At 40.4% G+C, this 26,682-nt stretch overlaps 1 protein-coding gene across 5 annotated transcripts in view; it reads right to left on the bottom strand.

The window, feature by feature from the left end:
• The window catches only part of SLC9A7 (solute carrier family 9 member A7), a 74,966-nt gene that overhangs the window by 40,688 nt on the left and 7,596 nt on the right, over positions 1 to 26,682 (bottom strand). For 4 of the 5 annotated variants that reach the window (XM_074908098.1, XM_074908073.1, XM_074908090.1 and 1 more), the window contains exon 2: positions 29 to 228. In XM_074908098.1, coding sequence (XP_074764199.1) covers positions 29 to 228 — 200 coding nt within the window. The remainder of the gene's footprint in view (positions 1 to 28; positions 229 to 26,682) is intronic. The other variant, XM_074908107.1, reaches the window with a different exon arrangement.

The following is a 26,682-nucleotide window of genomic DNA, read 5'->3' as shown; positions in this document are numbered from 1 at the left end:
CCAAGCACAAGAAATAGTCTACCCTCACCTTTCGCAACATGTCATTTTGCTCCACGTTGTGGATCTTCCCAGGGCTTATTTCCCCTTTGAGCGTATACTCAAAGAACTTCCCGCTGACGTTGACCAGCAGGGTTGTAAACGGCCTGTCCTCCTGTGAGCAGCTGAACGGTTTGTCGTGGCCGCTGGTAGAGGGAGTTCCATATCTCAAGATCACCCCAACTATGAGTCCTGGAAGAGAGTTAGAAAATCTATGAGGCCAATTTGCTACTCCTGTACCTAACTTTCTAGTTTCAAATAAAATCCAAGGTACAATGCATGAGCCTTACAAGCGTACATGCATCATAAACATTTTGCAGTGAATAGTTACTACCAGTTTCCTGCAGAGGAAGAGAGACCCCAAGCACATCAAAACTGCCACTGAATTTATAAAGGCTGATATCTGCCTGAAGTGACAACCAAAATACTCCATTTTTGTGTTTTGTCTTCCTCACCCTCATTCACACCTTTAACACATAAACCCTGAGTTGCATGAGAGGCTAAACACCAGGACACATGAAATACATCTCACCTGCCTAAGGACAGAGCTGAGTAGATACACCATTACTGGCAAATAATGACTACTGAAAACACGTGACCATAAATGAGCTGAAACAGTGATATTTGCCATAATATTTTACAGCTGCAGCAAGGGTGCAGATTTTTTGTCTGGGAATTCTAAGCAAGCAAACAATGCCCATTGCACATCCTCCTGTGTACTCTGCAAACCTCACAACTAAAATTTGGATGACGTGCACAAAGAAGCCAGCTATGTGTCTTTTCCACATTTCACAGAAACAAAAATAAATGTAAAAATTGGCAATCATAAGAGACCTAAGATTCAGGAATATATGAATTACTCAGCCAGCCTAGCTAAAATCCAACCAGAAAACACTATCAATAAGAGATGCAAACACAAGGACAAAGAAGTCATTTTTAACTTGATAGAAAGGCCATGCCAGGAGGCTGAAGAAGCACAAGGTTTTAACTGAGCACTGTTTCTTTTACAACATACTAAGAAAAAGACAAGACTCCAGTTCTGCAGAGAGAAAGTGTAAGAAGAGTCAATGTAGTTTTGGTCTGGTAAGTAAACAAATTGATACCCACTTATTAAAGGCTCCCCTGTCACCTTAGGATGGTCTGGTGATTTATTCTTCATTCCAGACAACTGCAAGATGAAGATTGATGTTTGACCCTTTTCTTGACAAGTCAGTAGTCAGTGCTGGTTTTGCTCCCTGTGACCCCTCACTCTGAATCCACAGATCTGTTTCCCCAGATGGTAAATGAAATTGACAGGTAATAACCAGAGAATAAATGAGGTATAACAAAGACAGAAATCCTACCACACACCACAAAAAACCTCTTAACAGACTTATCGTTGCGGCATAGTGTAAAGAGTAACCAAAATGTACCCCAGAAAGGCGAACCAAAAACCACACCTCATTCTTTTCAAGCTCAGAATGGGAAAATAGTTTTAATACAAAAAAAGGTAGAGCAGGTAGTAGCTGTGACACTAGTGGGCTGCTTGCTTCTGGCCCTCTTTCTCTACCATCAAGAGAACATAGCAGCAACAAAATCATTACAAAGTAACTGGAAGATTAAGAGGTATTTTATTTAGAAAAGAGAAGTACATACTCAAAGAGAACACAGGGGGAGAAACCCCCTCAGCAAGATAAATCTACTTACTGAAATCTCAAATGTAACAATTTAAATATGGAGGTTTATACAAGCATGCTCCTCATGGACCCAGAGCATTTTACAGCTATGCATGATGGATGTGTTGGAAACGCATCTCTGAACAAAGTGACAGGTTACAACCAGTCACTTCCAAGCCACTTACACTACCAGTTATGGCTACAGACACCTTCACCAACCCAGCCAGGCAAGAAGCCAAAGTTTTCTGCGGCTCTCACCCCCCCACACCTAGAAAGACTTAGGCTCACAGAATACATCGGGAAGACTGTCGATGTTAAAAAAGGATCTAACCAGCATCAGCCATAAATCCTGCAGTAAATCACAAGACAGAATGAAAACTGTACAGATGAGCTTATACATAGTAGTGGCACAAAGCCAGATCTATACTGCTACTAAGCTGAGAACAGAGAAGGGGACACCGATAGACGAAATAGTTTCTTAGGCTCACAGCCTTTCCGTTGTGAATTCACTGCAAAAACAGATGGGAAATCCCCATTGCTATCACATTAATAAAACGCACTGGAGAGCAGGATGTGATTGCATTATACAACTATAATCCACTTATACATTTCTCCCCCATAATAAAATACACCAGTTATTTTAAAATAAGTTTTGAAGCTATGCCAATTATATCCATAACTGATACATGGCATTTGAAGTGAAACATCCTTTAACCCTCAGTGTCTTTAACACAGCTACAAGGAAATGCCATTTTCATACACCTTCTACTGATAAAATACCAAACTGGACAACCTTTGCACCAAGCACCACACAGTTTCGGAACATCTAATCCCTGCTGCAGACTGCTGTATTCTTCCAGCAGGATGTAGCTGGGACCAGGGCAGCCAGTGTTGAAGCAAGAGGCCAGCAGAAGCAGTCAAGAGGCTAAAGCTACGCATGGCTCAGTCATTAAAAGAAATAGGTATGAAAACAAAGGGGCTCAAGGAAGCCATACAAATTTCATGACCAGCTTCATTAGCAAAAAATACTAGGCACCTGGTAGTTCAAATGATGAGTTAGAAGAAGGGAAAGTTCCTTCACCTTACAATGGTAGAGGCTATATTTGTCACACAGTCCCAAAATAACAGGTTTTGAATATTAAAGTGAAATGTGTCAGCTAGACACATTTGACAGAGAGATACGCTGCAGAAATCCTGAAGTCAATGTTCTTCTAATAAAATTTAAAGTCTTTATGGAAAACTGTATGGAAGTATTTTCAGTTTTCCAATGAACATCAAGTCTTTTCCACACTAAAACATTACTGGAGTTGTTAGATGATTTCTACATCCCACCACACCCGATAAAGCAATATTAACAAAGCTTATATATTTAGTCAGCCCCCAAGGTCCCCAAAAAACCTAAAGACCAAAGTGCTTTTCAGGCAGACCAAACAGCCCAATTTATAGCTTCAGAAACGATACCCTTCTACGCTGCCTGCCATTAAGTGTTACACAGAAGGCCAGGGCATCCTCTATAAATTCTCTCTGGATACTTGATTTCAACCATCATAGAAGAAAAAAAAAATGTGGAATTGCTCAATGAACAAACCTAGTGGGATACCCTAGACTTACTTCTACACTGTTAACACAAACATAAAATCAGTATAGCTCTGTTGCTTATTTGGAAGCAAGGGGAGGGGTGGATGCTGGAAGCTAGGAATAGATATGGAAGAATCACTACACAAGCTCTGTGTTTCTTCTGCACCACAGGGTCTCACTGGTGAAGAGTTTATTGAGAACCTGGATCTACGCAGCAAATATTTAACTGATTCCTTAAGAACATTTTATCTCTTAAAAAAAGTAACCTCTATGGCCACTAATCCAGTGCTGCCTTTTACTGCAAGACTGTGACAAGAGAAAAAAAGCTGGGAAAGGGCTACAAATACTTGAAAATTTGAGTAGAGCCTTACTTTCGAAGTTTTAGTTTGTGGTAAGAGTTGCAAGGGTAAGTTTACATCACTGCTCAAAGTCTCTCATGAAGGATAATCTCAAAAATTAATACTTAGTGCCCTGTATGCATGGCTTGCAACCTCACTTTTAACAGAGAACGCATTTATGCCAGTACCTTGTCTGTACAATACCAGTCACGCAGCTGGTACACAAAGAACATCTTACTAGAAATGAAGCATTAAAAATCCGGGAATATTTTTTCCCTTTTAAAAGAAATCACTACTGATAATAATAAACATTAGATTTCAGATACAGTCAACATAACTCCAACAATACACCATTTGAAATGGTATATTTACTTTTGGTTTTGTTTGAGGACAGAAGTCACTGAAGCAAGAATGTGATTTCAAATAGGCACATGCAACCACAAGCACCTGTCCCTGGTCAGAGCCATGGTCTGCGTGGTTTCCAGCCCAGTTCTTTGCTGAAGAAGTAGCCCTGAGGCTTCAGGGAGCTTCAGCAGGCAGCAGTCTGCAGGAACCAGAGGTATTTGCACTCCATGACACTCTGTTTAATCAGTGAATTCAAACTGTGAATCAGTGGACTGGATCAGTCTGTGAACTCAAACCCGTTTAGATATATTTTCTTTCGTACACTCCTGGTAAAGAGCCAGGCACCAAATGCTGAGAGTTCTTCTGTATGCAGTGCAGTTCGCATTAACCATGTTTCAGCCTGATACTCAGCAGAGATCTTACTGCTGTTTGCAGCTATCTACTGGGAAGAAAGAGGGGGACAGACTTCTGAAAAGCACATGGTGATTAAGACTAAAGTCAACAAACTTGTTGCAGTGCAGGGGGAAAAAAATAGGTAAGGTTTGTTTTTTAAACAATTAAGTGGCCAAGCACCAGAATAGACTGGCTGCTGGCCACAAAGGTTATATAATCTCCATGCTTGGGTATATCCAAAACTCATGTGAGTATGGCTCTGAAAGACCCAAGCTGTGGGGACCTGCTATGAGCAGAGGGCTGGACAAGATTACCTCCAGAGGTCCTTTCAGCCTATGTTATTTTGCGATGGATACTCTTTCCCATGAACATATGGATCCCTCAGACAGGTGCTTTATACTGCAAAGGTTTATTTAAAATCAACTTCGTTGATTCTTGGGTCAGTCTTGGAGATACCTGTTGGTTTGGAGTTGGATTTGGTTTTTTGTTTGGTCAAAATGACAGACTGCACTGCTGACTCTAAAACTACATCAGAGGAGAAGAAAAGGTAATGTAAGTGTCTAATCATGAAAGCCAAAGTGATCCAGCAAACCAAGAAGGAGATGATTTTACTTCCTCAGTTCACCCTGACATGCCCCCTGCCTGGGGCCACAACTCACCCTATGGAAAGTAGGCAGAGGGGGCGACTAGGAGATGTTCAACTACTGTTAATGCCGTGTAAACACAAAAAAGCAGATACCGTGATATCTGCAGATAGCAGAGAAAGTACTTGCTAGTAGCCTCCCCCCCCCCCCCCCCCTTATTTTTTAAACGTAAAAGTAATAAATTTTCAAAGCAACACTACAGCAAACCACTGACTGCTTTGTCAAGCTGGGCAGCAGCTCAGCAGTGAGACCCAGTCTCACCTGGGCACACAGACCATCTCCCCTTAGCCCAGCCCACAAAGAGAGGCAGAGTAGCACATTTTGAGTACTTGGACACCAGCTTCTTTGTGGTGCTAGGTGATGGGGAGTAAAATATCTGTTTGCTTTTGAAAAACCATGTAAAAGAGGATTTCTTACATTTGAAAGTCTAGACTTTTCCTCCCTACTCCCAAACTCAATTTTTTACCACCTTGAAGACAAAAAAAACAAGAACAAAGAAAAACATGGCAATAAGGATGAAAGAAAGTAATGTAAGTATTTTCGAGGCAAAAGTTTAATACTAATAATAGTTTATCACACAGCTTGTTTTACTATAGGATGTTTGTGTGCATCAAGATACCACAGCTGGTAAGTTTAAATAGCCTGAAACACCAACAAAGTATTTTTCCTAATACCGCATCAACCTTTGAAATTCACAGTCCACACCTTCAAATTTGACAGTGATTTATGAGGAAGTTTCAACACTTCTTATGAAGTAATTCAAGCATTTTTTTCTGATCCAGAACTGAGCCAGTAATGTTGCACATGGGGGAAAAAAACCCCAACAAATCAGATCAAATCTTACATACCACCTCCAGAAGTGCTAGCAACCCACACTCTATAGTATATGCTTGCCATGCACTGTACTATCTCATACAGGAGTGCAGAGGAACACCCCTATACGACCTCTTGAAGGAGAATTAAGCAAGTGACTGCAGAGCTCCAGACCTCCCTTAGCGTCCTGCACTCAGCATCACTAATCTATTAGCTACTTAATGGTGCAACATTGCCAGCATGGCATTCGTAAGCCTGTCACATTGCTACAGAAGATATGAGACTTGAAAAATGGGAAGCCTGTTTTGAAATTAATCCTCATCCTTGGCACTTCATGTTCAGCAGCATAAACACAAGACAAGTCCTCACCACCAGTAAAGAAAAAAAACCCACACCTTTTTTCAACAGCAAATGGAGGCAGGTGATGTCGATTCTTGAACTCTGAAGAAAATTTTGGGGATATTGAAAATGTGAAATGCTGAACAACAAATTCAATTGTCATTGCCTTAAGGCTATTTTACATAAGGAAGTTAAAGACCATAAATAAGCTGGTAATTCTTCCTTGTAGGCAAACATAGCAGTATGCTATCAAGGGCATCTTTGTAATAAGCATTTTATTCACTTTTTAAATAAGCCAAACTAAGCATAGTTGTCAATTTAAATAAACAGATTACTCAAAAAAAACCCAAACACTTACTGGGACACTGTGCAGAACCAAATGTAAAATAAACTTGCTGGCTCTGCACTGCTGGACACGCTTGCACTATGTGCACCCTCACCTTCTTGCAAGCCTTGGGTTCCAAAAAACCCAGACGAGTGTCTGTGATGGTCAGAAATGCCTCTGACTAACCATTGCTCTGTTTTTTCCTAGGGGAACTAATTCTTTTTCAGGTCATGTCATGTTAGTGTGATCTACATACTCATATGTACAGTAAAATGGTCCAAAAATTTTATGAACTACAGAAGCAGGCAAATACGTTTTATTCTGTGACACACATTCTTACTGGTGATGGGGTTAAAGAACAGGCTCGGGGTAGAAAAAACCCAAGTAATTTAAAAATACAACTATTGACAGATTTAAACAGAAGACTGCTTTGGAATTTCAGTAGTTAATTTCTGAATAATTATTTTCACATATAGCTTCACATTTTCACAGGAGAGTTATAACTCCAGAAAAATTTGCTCCAAGTAATTTGGAGGAATGAATAGACACTATTAGCAAGATCGCAACCACAGAAACATGATCATAAAGATGTGGCAAAATGATAACAATAAGAAAAAAAAACTGTTCCCTGTATTCTCTTGTAGAATCAAAAATCCAGAAGAAAAAAAGAGTTAAAAAAAAAAAAAAGACAACAAAAACAAAAAACCCCACACCAAACCACAAACTCACACCGTATATTGAGCAGCCTAAACTGAAGACTCAGCCCTGGAAGAAACTGCTCTCCTGTGGTAAGAACATGTGGCCTCTGGTCCAAGCACAGGACTGTGAGTCAAGGCTTCTGACCGAATTCCCAACTTCAGCAGTGACTCAGTAGAAGAGCTCAGAGCCACTTTCAATTTAGAAATAAGATACCACAGTTATAAAAAAAGACACAAGTACTTTTCAGAGATTACACAAAGGCCAGAGTCTGCCACTAATCTCAACTCAAATGTTTTCAAGATCATTTACCACATAACCATTGTTTCATGCAACAGATTTAGCAAAGCGTTTGCTGTTAAATATTTTATAAATAACATTTTACAAGATTCTTTATGTTTTCCAAAATATAAGTAATCCTCCTTGGCTATAAAACCCAAAGCAGTGAAATCCATAAACATACTAACACCACATGTGTTCCTAGGGGTGTGAACAGCAATGAGCAACCACAAAGACACTAACCTCTGCTCACTGTGGCTCCCTTTCCTTGCCCCATACAGAAGTGGCTCCCTCAGAGGGCACAGTCTCCCTGACTGTTCAGTCCCCTGTGGCAGGGGCAGAGCTGAAGCATTTCTTTCAACAGACTTCCAAACCAGATTAGGAAAAATCCCAAACACTGAGGTTCTTGCCCCCAGGCACATGTGTGACCACACTGGCAGGCACCTGAGGAAAAACAAACTGCAGCAGCAACTCTATGATATATAACAGAAAACCCATTTAATCATTGTGTTGTAAAATGCTAGAAATGCTCAGCATATCTCAAAACAGAAGGCCACAAGCTCCTCAGAATCCAAAAAAAGAATATGTCAAGCCACTTATTACTGTAAAGATTTCTGTAACATCAACTGGTTCAGGCACTAGCAAGAAATGAACCTTCCCAGTTTAAAAGAAAAAAGCCCAGACAATAATTATCCCCCCCCCCTCCCCCCGAACATACTGTAAAGCTTCAGCAGGAGTTATTAATCTGTCATTGCAGGGAGACAGGCTTCAATCTGCAACCCAATTGAAACGCATTAAGCAGCAGCAATCTCTTTGCTGACACTGTCATTTCATTTTGAAGGTTTGACATAAGGGGAGGATGAAGGGGAAAGGGGCAGGAAATGCATCTATCTCAGCACAGCTTTGGGTTCAAAGAGCCCACAATAGCTATAAGGAGAGCTGTTAACTATAGATAAACCTGTTTTCTTCCTATGGGGAGTTCTGCATCCCAGCCTCAGGCCTTAGATTATTTGAAGGATATTTAAAGTGACAGATGTGTGTGGAGGCCTTCGTTCTAAAAACTATTTCTGGGGGTTTCTGATTAGGACTGGGGCCCAAGCAAAGTCTTGGGAAGAAAAGAACAAACAGGAAGAACTTTGAGCAAGGTGAACGAATTGAAATCTGCATCAGAAAGGTTTCCACTCTTCTCGGGGAGAACTTCCCAGTACTTGCCTCTTCCAAAGGTCTTTTTGCACCAAGCCCCATCTATTTACTAACCTGTAGAACTGCAACAGGTTTCAGGTTGACTGAATTTTCAAGGAAATATTTTGTGCTGAGGTAAGCCCCACACTCTATAGCTGTTGGCAGAAGACCAACCGGCACTTGTAAACAGGGTGGTTTGTGGCTTACAGGGAAATGCACCAACTCAAGACAGAAATAGCAGCAATATGACAACTCCGTTTTCTGTGATCATCATGTCTGACCATGAAGGTCCTGTTATTGCAACATCCAAACCCATGCAGTCTCAACAGAAGAACTATCCCATCTCCTAGAGGCAACCTGCTACTTATAAACATCTCCCTGAGCAGATCTGAGAAGCCACATGTTCCCTCTGTTTCACCTTTCTAGGTGACAGCTCTAAGCATGGGCACTTTGGTGGCCATGGCCTTCCCACAAATGCACTACAATTCTCAGTTCCACTCTACAGCTGTTTAACCCCCTGACACAGCTATTCTGACATCCATCCCACTTTACATGCTGGGAACAAAAAAAGCCAAGAAATACTCTTCTAGGACCTTATGGACAGCTGAACAGAAGATCAAAGAAATCTACTATTATTTGCCCAAGACTGCCTTTTGTGCTTTCATATATAGCATAAAATTTAAGCAGTTGTTTTAGTACTAACTGCAGAAGCCAGGCAAATGACTGCTGCTGCAATCTGTGGTGCACAAGCAGTTTTGTGACACTTCTGTCTTCCTGACTGATTCCCACAAGCTAGAGAGGAAGAAGAAAGATTGCACTTCAAGCTGCAACAAGAAAAGGTAGCCAAAGCTCAGCCTGGTCCAAGCAGCACATTGTCCAGAAATCCCACAGCTGCAATTTCCAATCTCCTATGCAACCTGTTACCACCCTCCTTCTCCCTCCTGAATGAGTACAAGCTTTACCTTAGTTCAGCCAAACTCACCCTACAGTTCTTAGTCACTAACTTCTTGCTCTGCTCCCACTACAGACTGATGCCTCCTAGCCTCCTCTGGCCTGACATTCTTCCATCCCTTCCAGCCTTTTTAGCAGCAGCAGTGCCAGCACACCGTCTGAGCAACCACATCCACTTCACCTCTCCTCTGCATCCCACCTCAACTCTAACCCCAGCAAGTCTCACCAGTGACACTGATGTGGTTGGGAGCCTATGATTTCATGTCCACTCCTAGACCAAAGGTGCCAGCTGAATGCTAGTAAGATCAGATTTATTAGATATAAAGAGCATCCAATTCCCACTGTGTGGAATAATCTGACCCACTGACATCCAGAGCAGCTACTGATACCACAGGGGTTTGGTGTAAGACCCCTTGGCAGGACAGAAAAACGTAAGGAGTAAAACATCTTTCCAAAGAACAATCTCCCTTACGTGAGCAGAATCACTGCACATCCCATGAGCTTGCTCTTACCCTAGCCCTTTTAAGTGATAAAGCTATTTATTTATGCTGCCTTTTGGCCATTCACTCCTCTCCCCTGAACATTCTCTCAAACAAATACAATCTCAAGAGCAAACCTAAGAGATGTTCAGATTGAACCAGCAGGTTTTCCCACACAAACTGTTTCAACAGAACAACTCCCAAGTCTTGGGTTTAGACCCAAAATAATCACTATAAAGCAATTCTTGCATCCCAAGTTGGATGGATATCCTTTCAGGAAGATACCAAAGCCAAAAGAAGGATCTTTATTTCACTTGTCCCACAGCACTGAAGTTTCAGGGATGCTTCACATAAGCATAACCAAAATAGTCTCCAAACTTCCTTAAGCTGTTTCTCATAACATGATTTTTATTAATACAAGGGGTTAAATATGTCTAAACTACTTTGGTTAGAAAATTGGTTGTCAACTTGCTTTTAAAAGAGAATTAGCTGCACATGGTATGTATAAAAACCCAGAAACTTACACATTTGCCATCACAAGCAAAACCAGCTCCCACTTCCTATAAAACTAGAGGACAGGAGACAGACTCACACCCCCACACACAATGTAGCACAGAGAATAAGCAAGTGATGAAACCAAGCACTGCTGCTCACCATGCACGTCCTCTACCATTTTTGCATACACAAGTTTAAGCCATCAGCTACATTACTGCTCAGATGTAACCTTCATGGCCTTTTCTTTTTACTTTTCCATTTAGATTTTTCAAGTGAAATACAGCATAAGCTAATTCTGGCTTCACTTCACTTTCACTTCTCCAAAGATACTCTTTTGTTAGACTAAGAAAATGCTTGACAGAATAATACAAGTGCCAGTGACAAGAACATGCAATACAATGTAATGAATTTTGTCTAGTTTACAACTGCCATCCTAAACCTCAAAAAAGTACTTCATTTAATAGCGATGTGGCTGATAGTTTAAACTATATATCTGATACCAGAGCCCTAACAAAAAAAATTCCAAAACATTGGTTTGTGTAAACAGGTTACACCACCCTGCACTTAAGCACATCTGTCAACATTGCTCATCAGGAGAGAGCTACCCTCAGAGAACATGCAAGTCTCTACAACAAGATTTTTATTTTTAAAAATTACATGCTAGTACTATTGCTTTTGGACAATGTGGTTAAGAGATTATTATCTAGACACCTGGAAAAACACCTTTTGAAACTTTAAGAAGCACTTACTCCCAAGATTTGTTTCCATATTAATTTGCAGGTTAAATTGCAGTGTATGTGCACTTTACTAATACCCTCACAGCACGAAAGCTGGATCAGTAGCTAATACATAAAGACTGCAGATTTACTTCAGTGGAAGTATCTAGGGCAACTCATTACAAGCTTCTGTTTTTCCTCTACCAAGTTAGTTTTGGTACCATCACTCTACATACCTTGACATTTAGAGAAGCCACTAGGATAAGTGAATGGTTCTTGCCCAGAGCCAGCAGGAAACACAGCTGTCATCTCATACCCTCCTAAGCAGGTAAGCTTGCAAGTTAGAAAAGAAACCAGTCAATGCCTAGGCTTGCCTGTTCCTCCCATTAGTGCTCCGAGCTCCAAGTCAGAAGACAAATAACTTTTCCTTTCATCCCACTGCTTGAGGCTTCCAGCCCAACGGAGCATTTTCAGCCCAACATGATACTTCCTCCATCCCAGAAACTACTTTTTAATATGTCCCAAAGTATTAGAGTTGAGTTAATTTACACACCACTGGATCTCTTTTGTGCAACTCATGGTAAAAAAGCCACAGAAGTACTATAAATGAAGTTCATTTTTTGTGGACACTGAAAGTCCCTGGTGCACTTGAAGAGAATTCTGAATTAACGATTTGCCTTTAAAAAGCCATTAGCAGTCTGCGAGAGCTTCCACACATTCATCTTTCAGGTTGTTCATCAAAACAGGTGGGGAAAGAAGAACAGCATTTGACTGCAAACAAAACAAGTTACAATGTTGAAGTATAAGCACCAACTTAAGTCTGACAGACTTCTAAAGTTCAAGCTCAAGTTCAAAATCTAAAGATATTTTAGGACAAAAATGAGATGTTCTTACAAAGAATTTGCAACTTGCATAAGAGAAAAAAGAATTATCAAAATTTCACTCAAGATTCCAGGGGGAAAAGGAAAAAAAAAGAAAACACACTTTTTTGGCCCCCCTTCAGATGTCAGCTGAAAGTTACTTGTTAAAACCATTTTTGAGACTTAAAATAAGGCACTTCTGTGGGTTTAAAAACTGAAATTTTTTTTTTAATAGTTCTGGAAAACTCTCAAACCACAGAGTAGTGCTTTTCAATTTCAGCTACACAGCTTCTTACACAAAAATAATTCAAAGTGTTATCATGTTTATCATGGATTTCCTTGGTGAAACATGTCAATGTATGACAAATACTTTCAGTAATTTGTGCATGACATACTATTGGCTAAGGGTTTGCAGAAAGGAGGAAGTCACATTCTTTACTTAGGCTCCCTGAAAACCAGAAAAGGCAGCTGTTTCAATAGCAGCTTCCAACTCAAGCTAGCAAACTTGGAATACAAGGTGCAGATGATGAACACTTTCGTCTACCACAAATAAATTCAACTCCTTGGAACCTTCAGACAGTTCACAATCCTGAAAATCCTGTATCCAGAGACAAAACCAGATCTCAGATCGAAGTTTGGAAATGAAAGAGCCCTCATGCTCACAGATACTGCCTAACCAGTTTACTTAGACTGTATTTCACCAAGATTCCCCACAGCTTTTGGCAGGAGACAACAGAAAATAAGTTTGCCTTCACTGATCAGCCCCAGCTGCTCTTTTCTAGCACATCAGCAGACCTTTATCTGCTTCGACTGTTGCCATTTCACGGATGGATCCAGGCTGCATCTCTCATGCATCTCCTGTGCATTCAACAACCATCTCCCTCTGGAAAAGTCTAGGTCCCAGCAAGCCACTTGGCATCAAGTGAACAACCAGAACACACAGGCTGTAGCACTATCTGGACAAGCAGCCTCTGCCAAGTCACTTACCTCTTAATACTCACCCTCCTGAAAAGGCAGCCTAAGACTTCTGGCAGCTCCCACTGATCAGGAGCAAAATCAAGGTCCTGCTATGCTATACAAAGTATTCTTTCTGCCAACTGCTTAAAAGATTAATACAACATGAGTATGGAGCCATAGAATTGATGATTACTGCTTTATTCTCCAGACATGGTGTGGCAAGCATACCTCTGAACTTAAAAGAGCCTGGTGAGAACTCCAAAGGCACAAGGAAATTTTAAAATAACTGCTCTCACTCCAGAGATTGCAGGGTATCAGGCTTATTAAATATTAAGGCCAGACAAATTACAGAGATGTCAACAAGGCTCAAGACACTGCAATTCAACACTGACAGACTGTGTGGTCTCTGTGGTATCCTCACTTAATGTTGTTGCAGATTTTGCAGAAGGCATGCTTGCATAGAAGTAACTTGATTTTTTGTGGACTAGGAGTAGAAAATTTCTGTTAGAACAATGACATTTCACAGTTCCAGTTTCTGAGGAAATGTCTCATAAAAGCAAGGCAAGTTCTGTCAAATAAAATTTGTATGAGTTACTTTGCTAGGCTTAAGTCCTACCATTATTAATGCCTGTGCTTTAAAACAGATTTGCTGTAGAAGTCTAACTAAAGACCTCCACAAAAGTTTTTTTTGAAGGGGATTCAAAAAAGAAAGTCAAGACTTTAGAGAAAAAAAAAACAACTAAGCAGTGCAAAAAGACTGTATTGTAGCTGTTAAGACAATCACTCACTACTCCAGAGAGAAAAAAAAAATCAAACAAGTTAGGTTATGAGTATCTCCAAAGAGGCTTCCATCACAGTTCTGCCATTGGTTATGAAAAATTAGAAACAGTTTTGGGTATCTACCTAGTCTTCCACATCTACCTTAATCAGAACTACAGCACAAATTCATGGGACATCAGAAAAGCCACAGATGCTGGAGCAGGGAGTGCACCATGACATAATTCAGAGAGGGAGAAAGAAGGCTGGGTGATGACAGGTGTAGAAGCAAAACCAAAAACACTCACCAAGAAGCAAAGTGCAAAGAAGCTGTAACAAAAACTGCATGGAGCTGCATCCCCTGACTATTCTCTTCTCTCCATTACTGCTACCATTAATCTATCTTAACTCCAATAGCATGTTTTTGTGCAGAACACAATTTTCTAAAGCAAACTGAAGTGTCCCACTCTGCATATGCAGGACAATAAACTTCATTGAGATTTGCTTTAGAAAATTGCTCTCCACTCCCAGAAATCAGCAAGCAGAACACACGAACACTGCACTGGGTTAGACAGCTCAAATATGAAATCCAGCCTCATTCCAACACAAATCTTGGATTTACTCAAAGATTGGACTTGTTACAACTCACAGGAGGCTGCTTTGCACTAGGCCCATGTCCAGTTTGTTAAAATTTGGAAAGAATATCAGCAAGGTGGGTCTCTTCCAAGAGTGACAAAGCCTTGAAGTGAAGCCAGGCTATCTGCAGATCTGGATTCCCAGCTTGAGTCTGTAAGAGCTTCTGGGTGATGCAAACAACCACAAACCACTTTTCACAAGGGGACATGACTTGGCATTCTTGAACAAGTAAGTATTTAGCAGTTTGCTTTGCAAGAGTAGTAGGATTTCCAAGCTTCACTGATACAGAAGAGTGTATCTGGGAGCATAAAAAGAGAGAAAATCCCAATTGCAGGCATCGAAATGGACAACTAAAAGAGATTCAGTGAATGCTTTTGATCTTGTTCCTTGTCACTACTCCTTACCTGCAAGATGGAGTCATAGCAATTCACTGCAAACACATCACAGAATTTAACAGTTCTGTGAACCCCCAGAGAGTAGCAATCATGTTCCCAATAATAGGAAAAGGAAGGAAGAAAACTTTACAGAGACATGTTACATGCTAACAGCTCCATATACCACACCCAAGCTCTGTTCCAGAAGCTAAGAGGTAACACTGTAAGCAGGCCTTTCAGGTTGACTGTGTGAGGTCATTTACTGTTTTGGACACCCTCTGTCTCCAACAATACCTAGGAATTGACCTCCACTGCTGCTAGAAACACAGTATCCTTGAGCTCAAGGTAAAGCACAAGTTGGGCTAGTGCTGCTAAAGCTGAAGCATGGGTGGGCAAGGTACACTGACACAAAAATCACAATGCATTTTTCTTAGAGTGGACACACACAGAGCACAGGTTGGTCTAGTACACTTCTGGAGTGTGACAGTTATTGCTTCTTCGGTTTCCAAAAGACCTGATGAAATGTCCTAGGAATCCACATGATCATGGGATATATAATAACAAATGGACATTGTTATTTGAATTTCTGTGCCAGAAGTAGCATGGAAGCTGGTTCATACAAATGTACTACACGGCCTAGTTCCTTCAGTGTGACCTATCAAAATTATCAAATAGCAACATGAAAAAAAAAAAATTCTGACATGACTATAGCAATGCAAATACAGCCTGACAGATAACAGCTGGGCAACCAATGCCTATCAAAGTACAAATATTCAATTAACAACTTCTATCAGCAATAATCACAGATGTCCTGATGTCAGGAAATGCAGTCACACCAATTCCCAGCAAACCGGGAAACACACATACATTAGCAGGGCTCGACAAAAAAAGCACATCGCTGCGTGCTCAAGTCTACTACTATTAAATATCCTAAAGATGGCAAGTGTGTGCAAACTAATTTCACCGAAAACCTAAAAAAACCAATATTCAAAATATGCACCCAGATGGCTTATATAGTGCTATGTCTTCCTCAAGGGAAAATCTCTCCCCACTCGATTCCCTCCCTCTAAGTATGTGTATATATATAAATATACACACACACACACACACACATCTTAAACAGCTACTATTTTGAAGCTCTTAGTTTGCTATTCAGAGGCTTTTTATGCAAGACTTGTTATTAGTAACAAACTGTCACTAGCAAAATACCATTGAGGAAAGATTACCTCTAACTCATAGGTGTCTTCAAAAAGCACCACTAACACTTGCCACTTCAGTAGCTGTATGAAAGTCTCCAGGTTTGCTTGTTGACTCAACAAAAACAGATTCTATAGTGAAAAGTCACAGGTCCTTCAGACCAGAATATTTATACTGTGCGCAATAAATAACGGTCACGTAAGTGCTATGTTTTTTGCACAATATTAACAGGTGTTAGATTTGGTTTGTGTGGTTGCTAAACCAGCTAGTACCAATGGAATCAGAAGCCCCCATCAGTCACAAGACGTGTCCATTCTGATCTGCACAGTCAGTGCCAGGTACTCTAGGTATCCATACCCTGCAAAACACTTTACCAAACAATTTCATTCTAAATCTTTCTTTTACATGACACTGTACTGGCTTCCCAATGTTTTATCTATTTAAAAAGCATCGGTTGTAGTTGAACCAGATTGTTGTACCAAGAGCAAACTGGTAACATGAGATGTTATTTAGTTGCTCTGGTACTGGAGCTTTGCAAAGTGCTGCATGCTACGTAGAAGTACAGCAACTGCCCGGTGACGACTTACTCCTGATTAACACTGTATTTATAGACTAGTATCACTGAGAATAGAACCGCTACAAGGCTCTATCAGAACACCATGGAAAACTTGCATTTACTACCACTCACCACAACAGGGGCAAAATGGAATCTGAAGGCACACAATAGTATTTATATTTGTGAACACAGGGAACACGTCAGACTCCAGAATCAACTCTGATCTTCAGCCAGAATCAACTCTGATCTTCAGCCAGAATCAACTCTGATCTTCAGCCAGAATCAACTCTGATCTTCAGCCAGAATCAACTCTGATCTTCAGCCAGTACAAGATCTTCCTTCTTCAGTGTTCCTGGCATAACACAAGGCAGCATCCCACTTGGAATTGCAAGTACCTTTTTGATAAGATTTCTCCAATAAGACAAGCTCAGCTAGCAATGGAAAGTAGAATTAAAATCTAAAGTTACAAACTTTTAGTGAGAAATCACTCACTCACACTTAAGAAGAGAGATACAGTAATACATCATATGCTGTCTTGGAATACACTCTGAGTACTCTACTGTGCTTTTAATAAAACTAGTATGTTACCCAAAGCTAACATTTTTTGCCAGCCCAAATACTTCACAATATACTGACAACTGAACGAATGACTGGGACAATTTGCCTATTCATGACCACTGGACTTCATCATTCCTACTTATTCTTCATCCTTCGCAGATGCAGTAAACCTTATGAATGTAGGCTTTCTTTAGATTGTAAAGAACAGCAATAGGGCCATAATGAAAATCCAGCCAAATAAAAAACAAGCTTTCAGAGCAGACACTGAAGATTTGCTGATATGTAGAACGGTCAGCTAGAAAACGTACGTACCCTTCAAAACCAAAGAGGAAAATGGGAAATTGAGGCAAAAAGGATTTATAAAGCACTACATCATTCAGATGCAGTATTTCAAAAGCTTCAAAGTGTTTCTGTATATAGTTGTTTCACAGCATCCTTCCTCCCAAATACACAGAAAGACTACCTTTTGCCACTCTTTTGTGTCTAGGGATCAATAACTCACAGCAAGAAGGAATGACAAAAATAAAATGAGGTTACAGATATGCTGAAACACTGTTTCAGGCACTGTGGAGCATTCTGCTGCTTCTGTACAAAGCATATGTTCATGTCAGCTCCTGACAATGATACGTTCTGAAGCTGTAGCAATTAAAGTAGTTGTTGAGAAAAGAAAAATTACTGCTGCGATGCCTATTCATGCCAAGGACCTCAAGAGAATTACCGCTTCAGAGAGCCTTCCCTCAGTAGCAGGCAAACCAGCTGCATAGTGCTTTTGCTGTAACCCAGTGTGAATAAAGAATTGCCTCCCAAACTCTAAAATTAGATTACACAATAGATAATGCAACCCAGTAAATACAGATTCATTGCATTTGGGGTTTTTTTTTTTCCTTTGCAAAGCTTTGAACAAGCTATATCAATTTAAGCAAGAGGACTTGTTATGAAATGTAAGCAGTTTAAGCAGCAAATAAAAGGAAGATCAAATTGGATAACTGCTCCTTACAGTAAAGTGTTACCTAGCCATTAGATCCATGGGTATAAACAATCAGTTGGGATTGGAGCTAAATACCATAAGGAACCAAGTGGACTATTGAGCCTATCATTTTCTTCTGGCATAAATAACTAATATTTCAGAAGAACCAGCAGAACTTTGAGGACAAGTACAGCATTACTGTTGTTCCCATAACATTTCAGGTTATGAGTTCCAGATGAGTGCAGGAGAAAGTGTCACCTTCTGGACTGTTATAATAGCAAAGCACAGACAAAAGTTGTGCCCAGTTACTCATGCTAAATGCTGACAGACTGAACTGCCAGATCATTGGGAAAACACTCAGACTGCAAGCAGCCAAGTTTTAGACCACAAACATAACAATAAAAAAAAATTGGCAGATAATATACTTAAATGTATAAAATCTACATATTCAAAAATATGTAATAATATATAAGCCAACATAATGACTGGGCAGTGCTAAAAGATTTATTTTGAGCACTGGGTTCAGCTTTTGTTACTCTCTGAGGAAAAGATCATCTTTTCCAGCAGTCTAAGTGGCGGATTTATCACTAAACTCAACTGAAAGTTAAAAAGGTGTGCAACAATTCTGTCACAAGAGTAAAAAATCTTGCTTCTGTTTGATTCAGTGCAAAGTACTGAGCAGATCTTACAAGATGAGCAATGCACACAGTGCCCAATGCTATGACACTCACAGTAAACACCAAAAACCCCATAAAAAGCCCAGGAAACTCCTCTGTTCGCTATTTTACCAATACTCAGACACCCATAAAACAAACAAACAAAAAAATATCATCTCTCCTTTTAATTGTTGGCTAGAACAAAAGGCAGAGGAAGCCACTCACATGCTTCCATGCCAGGTTAAGACTGAGCAATGGGGAAGGAGCACTCCAGCACCTGCACGCTCTCTGGCACTCACGCTTCTTCTATGAGGGACACAGCAGCCTGCCTGCTTCGCATGGCAAGTCATGGGCATGTTACAGGCACAGTTAAGGTATGCAAAGTCAGATCTTGTTTAACTGGGGCCCTGTATGATTGGTACGGGAGCAAAGTGCGTGCACAGCACTGACTGCAGAGTGGAGGGTTCTGCTTTTCCAACTGAACATAAGAGATAATGTTGGTGGAAATTACTGAGTAAGAACAGAATCAAAACTCATGATAGGAGTTCAGCAGTGAGTTTCCTGAGCAGCCTTGAGCAAACTGTTCCTGTTGCATACTTCAGATCCAGTACTATTCTCCATCTTTAAAGAGACAAAAGCTATTAAGGCTTTACAATGCTAATATGGTATTTCATGGATCTGTAAATACATACACACCTTTGTTTTTTTCATCCCACAAACATGTATAAAACATTGTGAAGAGAATTGGATCCCAACTTTAGGCTGATGAGCAGCAGTGGCCCAACCATTCCCCTGCTCCCTGTTATCACACCATCCCTTCATGTGTGCTAGGTGTGCGAAGAACAAAGCAGTGCCATAAGCAGGCGACTAAAAACATTTTTATGGGCTGAGCAATATAGTTGTGGTGGTTCAGATATGGTGCAACTCACACTGATTTTTGAGAATGTATACCACATCGCTCAACAGCCTAACCCCAGCCACAGCCAGAAGTTCCCTCCCCAGTTAAGTTCCTGAGGGAAACTGTTCTTTTTCAGGATTTCCTATTTATCACCTCAAAGACTTGAGGTTACTGGACTGTGACCCACAGACTACGTAGAAAGGTCTGCCAAAGAGGACAGGAATATAGCAATGAAAAGCCTAGACCAGTAATCAGAATATTTTTCTTCCTTGCAGAAAAGCTTCTACTTTTTCCAGCCATTTTTTGTCACCCTTTAAAAAAATTTAATATGCCCACAGAACACTTGTGTCTTCCCAGAGTCAGTCTCTCAACCCATATCAATTAACTTAACTGAATCTGATGCTTTCTCCTCGGTTAAATCTCCCTTTGCAGATAAAACTCAGCCAAGCGTTTCTCCTTGGGGTACCTGTTGCCCCAGCAATTTGTTCTGCAACTTCTTCCAGACAGGGTAGGTGATTTCTTCAGTACTTGCTGATCTCCTGCTCACTGAAGCCGACAACAAAACTGCTTGATCCTCAAGCACATCAAACCCTAAGTCATAAATAAATTTTCCTGGTCAATGCAGCCACTTGCCTAGGAGAACATGTCCTGCAAATATGGTATCCCAGTAGTAACTCCAAGTCTATGGAGCTTGGTTAGTTTAAGTTACAGTACAAAAGTGAGCTTTTTATCAGACATTTTAAAAATAGGTTATTGTTTTCAATTTAATGTTCCTTAACTTTGAATGGACCTCCGGCAAACTGGTGCTAACAGGATTCAGCAACATCTTCCCAATCTTTTTTACCAACCCCAGAACACCTTCCTGATCACATCAATCCACAGACTCTGGACCATGTAAAACCTCTGACTGCTCAGAAACCTCTTGTAAATCCATACGTGTCAACAAGCTGCTATTTCAAGTTTCTCAACTAGTAAGGCAAATACAACGTAACAGGTAAATCACCTATAGTAAGAATTGTCAAATTTAGGACTATACCTAAAGATTACTTAATGTGCATCAAATGGCCATTGATCATATACTTATTTCAATATATGATTCATAGACCTTTTATGTTCTCCATACAATATACCCTCAGTTTGTGTTTCAGGACAATAGAAAGAGGGCACCTAACTTGCTTTAGTTGACAAGTTTTTCTGGTATCATTAGAAAAAAACCCACCATCTCCACATGTGAAATGTTATATTTTCTATACCAAATCAAATCTCTGCGTGCTTAGAGTATTACACAAGAACAGGATAGTCTAGAAAGCAAATAATTCAACTCTGAGGCATGCATGTTGTATATGAGTGACCACACGTGAGTCAGAAATGTGACCACTTCAAGGATCAAATTATCCAGAAAACACCATACAGATATTGCATCATTTGAATTCTGGCACTTTGCCATAATTGCAAAAGCTGCCAACTTTTGTTCTTAAGCATTGCCCTTTTCTGCAAATAAGCATTCTGAAGATCTCAGAAGATTAGATTCACTAAAAGACTATTTTTTACAAATTCATTACAATCTAATGTTACAAACTGAGTTAATTTCCTCACTCACCATTCCAAGAAAGTTTTTATAACATAACCCCGGTAATAAATACCCATCAGTGGTCCAAATTGGCTTCTTATAGCTGAGCAATCTGTATTTTGCCTACAAGTCAAACTTTAATCCTTCTTTGGAAGTCCAAGGACTGATAAGTAGGCCTTGGTTTTGACACAGACTATTAGCAAGTTAAATAATCTTTGTTTAATTCTTGCTATAATTCAATATTCCTAGAGACAGTGGCAATCTTTACCTTTCACTTCACAAAAACACTGATTTGCACAGCATTAATTAAAAAAATCTAAAACAATACCCACAGAACCTGGAGGACAGCTGAGAACACAACAAAGCAAAAGAGAGTTGAGGAAAAAAGTTACTTAACACAAACAGCAAAGGTTTAATCTGAACACAATTCTTCTCCCATGTTTTGAGAAGCAGAAGGTTGAAGGAGTCAATGTTGCAATGAAAGCCCAGACTGCAGCTGTGTAGAAAAAGTCAGGAATTAATATCATACATATGTTACCTAGAAAGGACCTGCACATCTTAAACAGCTCACAGGTAAAGCCAAGGTATAGATGATTTCAGCAGTGCTTGGGGAACTAGCCCTAAAAGATGGACAAGACAGGAGGAAGAAAAAAAATTACAATAAGTTATTTCAGCCATTCTGAACTTCAACCCATTCCCACACATTTCCAAGAGGCAGGGAAGCGAGCAAAGATTTTTAGTTTAGGCTGGGGGGGGGGGGGGATGAAAGTAGGTCCGGTATACGGAGAGGAATCCAGGTTGTCAGCATCAATATAAGCTATTGGGTGTGCCTTGGGAGAAGCAGAGAAATGACAAAGGAAGAGTTTTAGGAGATTCCCACAAAAAAGCGGGCAGGCAGAATAAGTACAGTACTTGTTTTAAGAGAGCTAAAAGGCATTGCCAGAAAAGAATAGTCAAACCCACAGGAATCATTGGAGGGCAAGATTTATCTTTATCTGTGCCAGCAATTCATGTATGAAGAAGGGGGAAAGGAGGCTACTGAAACTCACATAGACATTGTTGTACAAATTTCTGAGAGCCCCTAGTTTCTCTTGAGCTGTGGTAGAGGTGGCACCTAATGCAGAAAACCAGCTTGTGGTCTGACAACAGAGAAAAGAGAACTTATGGCTTTGGACAGCGAGTGTAGCAAACCAAATGCTTCAGGACAGTTTTTGGTTTTGTTTGTCTGATTCTGTTTGTAAGAACATAACTGTAAGTTTAAGCAATACCTAAAAGATTAAGGCCCTGATGGGGGTGGGAGGGTGGGGTGTGTCTTAGCTTCAACAGGCTAGGAAGAATGTCTTCATAAACATGAAGTAGATTGTGCTTACACCTGTCCTGACCTTCCAGCCTTTACAACAGGGTCTCTGTCACACGTACACATAATATGTAATGCAAAGTTTCCTCTATCCCTAATTAGGGTTGAAAAACACATATCTGACATCATAAGCACCTGATGCAATGAGAAGATTAGGTATTTGTGTCTGAAGCACAGGGAACAAGAAATATAACTGTCCTATGTTTTACATTTTGGAAGAGATCCCAAAACCATTAGGGTCAAAACCCAAAAATGTTGAAATAAATATTCAAGCATTTGTCAGCAAGAAAAATAAACTCTTTTTATGGTTCTCTGAGGCTAATGTATGGGTAAGGGGAGGGCATAATCAAATACTTGGTATCACCAGCATATCTATGTTGACATTTCTCTTTCATGCAGGCACACATAAAAACTGAGTATGCTGCAATTCAATTTAGTTATTGCAGCTTAACAAGCAAGTCACCAGCAGGAAATCACTCACTAGCTCTTCAGTCACACAGTGCTGAGGAAAAGATTAATTTTATATCCATGAATCTCTGTAAAAAAAAAAAAAAAAAAAAAAATCATTAGGAGGATGGTCACCCACTGGATTTTTTAGAAGTTCAAGAAACCTGTGTGTTTTCTAAGGAGGCTCCTTCTCTCAGAGAGGGAGATTTGGGAGCAGCAAACTCACCAAGAACCTGGTAAGTCAGAACTTCAGAGAAGAATTGAACTTGATACAGAAGCACAACCTTTCCATTCAAGCGCCTGAAGTCTGAAGAACGTGTCTGGGACTGAGCAGATAAACACATTACTCTGATACATGTGAATGCGGTTGAAAAAAGGTTAAAAGTTTTTAAGAGATAAAAATGAGCTTCATAAACAAAATATTTGCCAAGTTAAATATACTACCATGCAGCAATGAAAAGTTGGAATGGTTAGGCTGAAACATTGTACTGGCATTCAGTTGCCAATGTGAAAGTCTATTCCAGAGTTCGGGCTGCTTCACTCACACCATGTCTCCAAAATACTCACCGCCCTACGAGAACTATTCACTGTAAACAGCGTCTGGTGGGAATATGCTCCCTGCAAGACACTAGTATTGCAGATCGGGATGACAAAAGACAAGTATGACCTTTTACGCTGTGGAGCAGTCATGACCACCAAAGTATAAAGCTCAGAGACAAGCTAAACAAGCAGAAGTGCCCACTTCAGTTCTGTGAGCCAGAAAAGGATGCTACAGCCAACCTTACCAGGCATGTCTGCAGAAAGTCACATATAGTCACCCTCCTCCCTCTTAATATAAAACATTACATAATAGCCAACCAGAATATCAAAGATAACCCAGGAGGAACAATCAGGTGACACTGCCATAAGTGCAATAAGCCTTACACGAGGCTTTTTCTTCCATGCTTATCCCTGTGTTTTCCAGCCATTGCAGAACTGTAGCATAGTTGGGATGCCAACTCCACACACTGCTTGATGTCTCCTGTGAATGCCCCTTCCACCTCAAGTGGCATATCCCTCCTGACTAGCCAAGGAGATCCCTGCGTGTGCCAATTGAAACTTCTTTATTGAGCCCAGCTTCTAGAGGCTACTTAGAAACTGACTCAATTACATAACCAGCTGGAACAAGTTGGTATTTCAGGCCAAGAATAACAAGTTTAAATACAGTATCTACTAACAAACACAAATAAAGCATGAATTGTACTCTCTCTCAACCACTTTCTGTTATCAACTTCATTGCTCGTACACAGACAAGCAAATACAGTATCAATTGGGTAGAACCTAGCTAGGTCTCTGATGATTGCCGTTATACAAAAAAGTCAACCCAGATCACTTTCAAACACGCCCAGATGAAGTCTCTACTTCTCCAAATGTAATTTTTTAAGAATACTTCACAGTGTATAAAAGTAGAGTTTGTAACTCACCTAGAAAACCAGCTGGATCCTAAGACTGCAAGGAACAGTGCTGGCCATACAGTAAATGTAAATACATAATCTCTGGCCTCAGCAGAGGTTTGGATGGGGCAAGCCTCCAGCTCCATAGCAGGTGACCTGTATGTTCAGCAAAGGTTGTAAAGCAAGTTCTCTAGCTGCAGAAGAAGGTGGATTCTAGGGCTGAACACTAACAATTCACTCACTAAGAAGGCAATTTAAGAAAGAACAGTCAAGCTGTCTCATGGATAAGGAAACTAATCCCAGGAGAAAGCTCATTACACAATCAGTAATCATAATGAAGACAGATGTGAAGGAAGGCACAAATAGGCAGGACTGTGCAGCAGTAAAACAACAGCAGAGGGGTGTATGACACTTTAAATGCAGGTCCCCCTTCACTGCTGAAGGACTTGATATTAAGTGCTAAGAAAAAGGAAGGGAAAAAATAATGATTTCTCAGAATTGGTGTGGAAACAGATCGTATCCATTCTAATGGATTCAAAGAGTACAAATCAAAAGCTAGTCATATCCTTTTGGGACACTTGGTATTTTTAAACTATCATCAGTTATAAAATCTTTCTATTAGTATCTCACATTCAAAGCCATGCGAAAGGTTAACAGCAGTTTTCATATTTAATCCAATTCTTGAATTAACAGAGTAACACCCAAGCCTCAGAAGCAATGACTACACTCACAGTGTGTTGGCACTGAGCATGGCCACAGCATGTCCTGCTGCAGAGCCAACAGAGAGAAGAACCTCACACATAGGGAACACCAAGCCCCACAAGCAGCTTTCTCTTCAGCTAACTACCGATAGGAAGAGCCACAAGTGCAGCCACACACAGTCAGCACCTTGAAGACTATCATCTTACACACAGAAAAGTCAGTGGCATTTTAGAATACATTTATGCCATGCTTCTTTGTTTCCATCCTTTTTTTTTGTTAAGAATAGTCACCCAACTTCATAATGAAAGAGCAAGAAAACAAGTCAAAGAGCACCCACTTAAAAGTCTCAGTACTAATTATTTTTTTAAGCATAAGCAAGAAGGGAAGACAACTATGGAAAGGCATGGCATTCAGATTAAGAATACCACTTTAAACATTTCCAGGAAGCCAGCACACCAAGCTGCCCATCAGACTCACAGCTCTGCTGTTCAAACTGTCCCCTCCAAGGGGCTTACAAGGTAACAGAGGAGGAACCGCTAATACACTCATTATGTGAACTTCAAGTTTGCATCAGGTATTTCAGTGGTTCCCAGATGCCTTTAAAACCTGTTTCAGCAGGGTGGGGGTATTTTGAAAACCCCGCAAGCAGAAAAAGTGGCAGCTATGGAGAAGTAGCCCAGACTACAGCAGACCTACAAGCCCCACCAGCATGGCTTTACAGGCTGGACCCTCCAGTGGCAGCAGAGCTCCTCCACTGTTGGGCCATGCTAGATACCAGTGCTGGTAAGCCCACAAACACCTTCTGGCAGCAGTGCTACAAGAACTTTGCCAGGACAGACCTACCAGGTGGGGATGTGATCTTTTTCTGTGCATCACTGACACATATGGCTTTATCAAGAGAAATGCAGAGCTTAAACCCAGCCTTTGAAACTGAACATGAAATACTGAAGCCCAGAAGAAAGCACAGAAATCACACACCTCCCCTGACTAAGCACAGTTCATCTCCTCTACTCTAATTGAAGAGGAGCTTTCAACTATATCTCCCTGAAAAAAAAACACAGCTTCTTCCACCATAGCTTTCAAGGGCCTTTAGGCACTTCTAAAGTAAAGTGAATTGTCTGATTTCTGGGCATGAAAAAAAAAAAAAGGCAGTTTTATACCATTTCTCTTTTCTTCCTTCACACTCAGTTAATTGCAGGCTGAAGTGCTTTTTAATAGGTGGGGGTGGGAGGGGGAAGCAGTGCATTTGAGCTAAATTACCCATCTCTGCTAGACACAGAAAAGATCTGATCTGCTGAGTACACCTGTGTATTTTTTACAACACTAGTAAAGCCCCCTTCAAAATAAATACCCTTCTAAAAAAATAATTGCTTGTATCACATCCTTTCAATATAGACACCACTTAGCCTAAAGCAGTGGGAGAAAGGCTGTACTCAGTATAAAATGGGGCTAAAGCATTAATCCTGAGTCACAAATAAGGACTCTGTTGGGAAA

The sequence above is a fragment of the Athene noctua genome, chromosome 1, assembly GCF_965140245.1.
Source record: "Athene noctua chromosome 1, bAthNoc1.hap1.1, whole genome shotgun sequence".
Taxonomy (NCBI): domain Eukaryota; kingdom Metazoa; phylum Chordata; class Aves; order Strigiformes; family Strigidae; genus Athene; species Athene noctua.
This window is presented reverse-complemented; position numbering and strand designations above follow the sequence as displayed.